Here is a 5,596-nt window from a genome sequence, read left to right on the forward strand (position 1 = left end):
ACAGCAGCTTTTAAATTTGGGTGGAGAGCGGAGCATTTGAATCGCGCGCAGAACACAAAACTGATGGGAGCGGCTCCGGTGGAAAACTGACGGGCTCTAAAACGTTCAGATGACACGCAGCTCATTTCTCCGTCACTGTAAGTTACCGAAAACACGTAACACACGGTAGACTAGCGTTTGTGCTGCAGAGCGGCTCTCTCTCGCACTGTATGACGTGACAGACAACTTGTTGTCCAGTCCTGTTCCGTTCACACAGCGCGTGTGTTCCGAGAATGCGGTTGTGAGTTCGGTTACAGAATGCGGTTGTCACGCCCGTAAATAACCGAACTGTGTGTGAACGTAACATACATATTAAGGACTCAAAAACAGGACTGACAACCATATTCTGCTGCTGTGTGAAAGTGGCCTAAAGACTACAGAATACCCAAGATGTGTCAGTTGTATAGTTTTGAATGGGGTAAAATGCAACGCTCAATATGGTCGCTCTATCGAAAGAAGCCCCGCCTTCTGAATAAAAGAGCCAATAGCTAATCGTAAAGTGATCGGGTCACTGCAGCTGCCGTTAAAAGTCCTGGTTGCTATAGAAACACTCAGCGTTCGGAGACCCGTGCTGTGTCCCAATTCACCTACTTATACTATGCCCTAAAAGTATTTACTCTTTTTGTGAAGAAAAAAGTACTTTTGAGTATGTAGAAGAATAGTAGGCAAGCTTTGAAAAAAGTGACGTGACATGTGGCCAAGTATGGTGACTCATACTCGGACTTTGGGACATACTACTTCGTCATAACTGCGTCTTTAATGGATGCTCTGTTGCTTAGTTACGTGCATTCTGTCACTGTTTAAACTGCCCTGTCAATCATCTTATCACAGTTAACGTCTTCCACATTTCGTTTAATTTGATTTCCTACCGTATTGGAGAGAAATTAAGAAGTAGGTTGATCTGCTAGTCGCGGGTCTATCATGCCGAGAACTCTGCTCATGTGTTTGCATAATGATGCATTTAAAAGTTAATGACCAAAAGTATCATTTTAAAAGTTCACAGTGTTGCCGCAGATTAAATATAACGTGGATAACATTAAATTTATATTTTTTCATCAGGTTAGACATTGATTATTTATCACTCAAATCCGTTTTTCTACCTGTCCGTTGGTCGCGTATATCCGCCATGTTTGTAGTTTTTAAAAACACTTTTAATGTTTGTACTAGTTGAATCGTTAGAGTGTGCATCAATCTGCACTTACAATTCTAACCGGAAGTAGTAGACCATCCGGGAATCTTTGGCATACTTTTTTAAACATACTATGATTTGGGACATACTAATTCTATTTTCGAATACTATTTAGGATGGATAGTATGCGAATTGGGACGCAGCACTGCACTTGCATGCCCGAGAGGTGTTTCAAAGATGGCCGCTGAGTGAAATGACTTGCCTTAAAGGGACTTTGATGCTAGTAATCTCATATGCATTCCTCCTCTAGAGTTTCATAAGAGATCTTATCGATGTCTCAGGGTGTTTTCACACCTGTAGATCGATTGCTTTGTTCCGAAACAGGGATTAAAATTATTACAATGTTGCTTTTCATTCTTGGTGCGGTTCGCGTTCACACGGATTCAACTAACTCAAATTCAGTCTTAATGAACTCAAATATTTCTCATCAAATTTTCCCAAATTTCTCCCATGTTTATATTTAAAGCTCTGCACTTTCATAATGCTCTCAACTGACCGTTTGCCGGGAGTTTGATTGACAGGCGATCTGACCAATCATAACGCTGAATCTGCCATTTTGTCCGACAAACAAACCAGACAAGAGAGTAGATTAACGTTGGTGGAATTGAACTTGAAAAATGGTGTGTATTGATGTCTTTCCGCGGCTGAAACAAGATACCTTCTGATGTTCATTCATGTTTATTTCGTGCTATAACTATTAAAGAGAAAGAGAGGATCGGTTCACATGCCGCTTGAACTGAGGCGCTACAGTGATCTGTCATGATTAAAGAGCCACAAAACACTATTTATTGTTTGAATTTAAAATAAAAATGACAAAATTTGAAAGCCGAGACTTTGTTTCATAGCAAAAGTAACCTGCTCTGTCTTGTTTGTCTGCGTGTTTTCAGTTTCCTCTTTGCTCCGCGATGTATTTTTCACTGAGTGAGAACATGATGTGTGGTGTGAGAGTGACGTAGCAACAGTAACTAAGGGGGGCGGGTCTTTGCGAAGGGTCGATTGTGTCAAATATTTCTCCTAAGAAATTTCAGAAAAAACATCTAATGAATTTCTTTGATGGAAAGTCTCAAAGTCTCTTGCACTTTGAATGAGCAATCAAATTTTCCTGTGAGGCCGCTGAGGTTGCAGATTTCATCTTAAAGGTCCCCTGAAATGCTTAGAAACACGCAGCGTTACTCTGTGTTTGTAGCTTCCTGGCTTAAAAAATGTTGGACTCTTCAACTGATGATTCATAATGAGCTTTATTAAAGATCTGTCACCGTAGATTTGTAGTAATCACCGTTAAATGCCATAAGACATCACGAATCACCGTAAGAGCTTTGTATAAAGAAAACAAACACAAAACATAATATAAATAAACCTTGAAACAAACATACAAATACAACAACGATTTAACACCCCTAACATCATACAAACAAATAACCATTGCTACATTAAAAGAAATCCAAATTGTCACTGTTTTGGAGCACACTGCCTTATAGATAACCTTAAGACTAACATATTGATACTAACACCCAAAAAACTTTAATTTTGATTTCATGGGGACTTTAAGTTATAAGGACAGAATTGTTTATATGCGTTGAATGGCATTCGAACATCCTCGCTCACCCACAGTACGTGGTGCTGTTGTCCAGCCGCTCGACCACAGTCCCGTCCAGCCAGGTGATGGTGTTATTAATGCAGGTTTTGTTCGGGTCGGCCAGTTCCTGAATCTCAAGCTCATAGTCCACGAAGGTGTTGGTCATCATGCCGTACACCAGCAGCATGAGAGGAGACGCGGCGCCGTGGACCAGAGAGCACACGCCTCCCACCACCATCATCAGGACCTCCTTCCATGTGGCAAAGCGGAACTGGGCAGAGACCAGAAACAGTGATGTGAGAGAAAAATCATGAATGAAATCAATCTGATCAGCAGAATCACATTGAGATGCTTACCAGCTGAAAGAATCCGATGGTCAGCGCTTTCTCTTTTGTTTTGTCACTGCCATTCCTTCAAACACAGACAGAATTGAGATACTTTATTGCAGCTTAAGTTGATTTTCATGAGCAATACTTTTATGAGGCCAACTATATACATCTACATAGTTCATTTTTGGTAACTGAATCAACAACCATCTGAAGAATCATTGCTGTTACTTGTAAATCAAACCTACATCAAGTATCTGGACCAGCAATAATGTAAATAATAAACAAAAAAATGTTATGCTCGGTCACACTGTTATATTGTCAACAGTAGTTTTGGGGTTACTGGGAGTGTTTTTAGTTTTCTAAATGTAGTTTTTGTTTTACATTTCATCAAAAACCCTTCATATTATCTACACACTCAACAACAACTCTGAGACTACAAATATTTGAATCCCTACAGTCACTACATTGTCTACCAAAGCACTAAATCCATCACTAGACTAAAATAAAATATTATAGGAACAGTTCACCCTAAAATGAAAATTTGAGGAAAATGTATTCAGCCTCAGGTGATCCAAGCTGTATATGGCTTTCCATATTAACCAAACTCATCTACATCTTAAAATGCCTGAAGGTGAGTCAATATTCAGCACATTTTCATTTCGGAATCAACTATTCCTTTAAGAAATGTATTTCAGGTGTGAAATTCAACAGATCATTTTTTGAAAAATAAATAAATAAATAAATACTCACTTGAGGTCAGCATCTGTGTTGTAAGAAAAGAGAAGAAATTATTTGCACAGTAAAACATTAAATAGTTAGTTTTTCTTAATTATTACAGTATGTCTTAATGTAATTGTGAGTGTTTCAAAATACATTTTTTTGCTATCAAAATTAAACACAGCACACTACAGTTCTTACCTTCATCAGCTTCGTATGATTTTGTGGTTTTACATGCACTGTCCCCTGGAGAGTTTTCACATTTAATCTTCTTCATTTTTCAGTTTGGTTGCATCTGAAATGTGGTTTTACAGAAAAAGACCCGTTTAGCCAGTTTTAACTTCCCAACAGCATCAAATCACACATATCTGTTAAATAATCAATATGAAGTGCCAGGTTAATAATAGCAGGTAAAAGTTTATTGTCTCTGTAGTTCATCACACAGACATAATGACTACAGATAAGACTAAATGATTTGTTTTGTCATAGTTACTGAATATTAAGAATCCTAAACTGTTCTTCTCGCATGATTATTACTGTGAAATATTAAAAGAATAATTAAAAACCATTAGTGCATGGACAGAATAAATACATAAACAATTAATAAAAACACACAAATGAGCCAGTTAGATTACAGGGCAAATACTGTAAATAGCAGCTCATTTCATTTTGGGAGAATTTGATAATTTGATTAGAAATATGTTCATAATTAAAAATCTCCAACTTGGAGTCAGAGAGCAGTATAAAACATTGCCAAGATCTACTTAAACTCTTGGAGACACATGTATGATTAGTGACATCTTTGCTTTGGGAGAAAACAAATCTGAGAACCAAAACTTTAATAACAATCTTCACTTATTAATTGCTAGACAATTTCACAAATAATTACAAAAATGGCAAGTAACACATTGAATTAAACATGACATTTTGAAGAAGAAAAAAAATCTTTTTTTACGGCGTAGGTGAAACGATTGAGATATCAGAAGGATCTCACTTCCAAATCAACTTCATATAACATTTCAAATGAGCACCAGTTACACTGCTCAATCAAATAATTATACAGTGTAATAATTGTTAGTCTTTTTTGTATTAGAGAAAGCGAGAAGGACTGATTCATACCTGTTGCTCTCAGTGGCGTTTCTCTCATGTCAGAGGAGCTCTTCTATCAGTGCAGTCTGTCCACACCTTCTACACTATCTTCCCCTTTATTAGACTGATAAGACATTACCTGATCACAGTCTGACAAGGTCAAGGTGTGCGCACTGTCTGTTCTTTATGCTAAACAGAGATTCAAAATAGTGTAAAAAGAGTTAATGAGTTCCTGATATTGATCACATTTATCTATCACTTATCAAATCACATTGAGGTTTACTGCGGATTATTAACGTCATCTCATGGACATCAGTAATAAATTGGGTTGAATGACCGTTGGGTTGTTGCTGGTTTATTAAGACAAGCCTATAAGGTTGGGCTTGCAATATTGGGTATGATGATACAGTAAATAGAGAGACTGACAGATCTGTCTTCCTTATTAATTTATAATCTTTTTTTTCTCTCGTTAGAATCATGCTGTTATAAAAGAAACGAGGTCTATAATGTACCATTGGATTACGGCGCCATAATTATAATGAAAATCAGTCAATAAGTTATTTAGAATAATGTTCCCCCTTATACTCTAAAAAATGCTGGGTTGTTTCATCCCAAATTTGGGTCAAATATGGACTAACCCAACTGTTGGGTTACATT

General features: G+C 37.3%; 1 protein-coding gene across 1 annotated transcript in view; it reads right to left on the bottom strand.

Moving 5' to 3' along the window:
* Window positions 1-3,209, bottom strand: part of LOC107707598 (bile salt export pump-like) — an 18,484-nt gene extending 15,275 nt beyond the window's left edge. Inside the window, exons 1-2 of the mRNA XM_016511675.1 lie at window positions 3,161-3,209; window positions 2,834-3,075 (exon numbers count right to left, since the gene is read on the bottom strand). Coding sequence (XP_016367161.1) covers window positions 2,834-3,045 — 212 coding nt within the window. The 5' untranslated portion in view covers window positions 3,046-3,075; window positions 3,161-3,209. The remainder of the gene's footprint in view (window positions 1-2,833; window positions 3,076-3,160) is intronic.
* Between the last annotated feature and the right edge of the window lie 2,387 nt (window positions 3,210-5,596).

The sequence above is a fragment of the Sinocyclocheilus rhinocerous genome, unplaced genomic scaffold, assembly GCF_001515625.1.
Source record: "Sinocyclocheilus rhinocerous isolate Xijiao unplaced genomic scaffold, SAMN03320098_v1.1 scaffold2400, whole genome shotgun sequence".
Taxonomy (NCBI): domain Eukaryota; kingdom Metazoa; phylum Chordata; class Actinopteri; order Cypriniformes; family Cyprinidae; genus Sinocyclocheilus; species Sinocyclocheilus rhinocerous.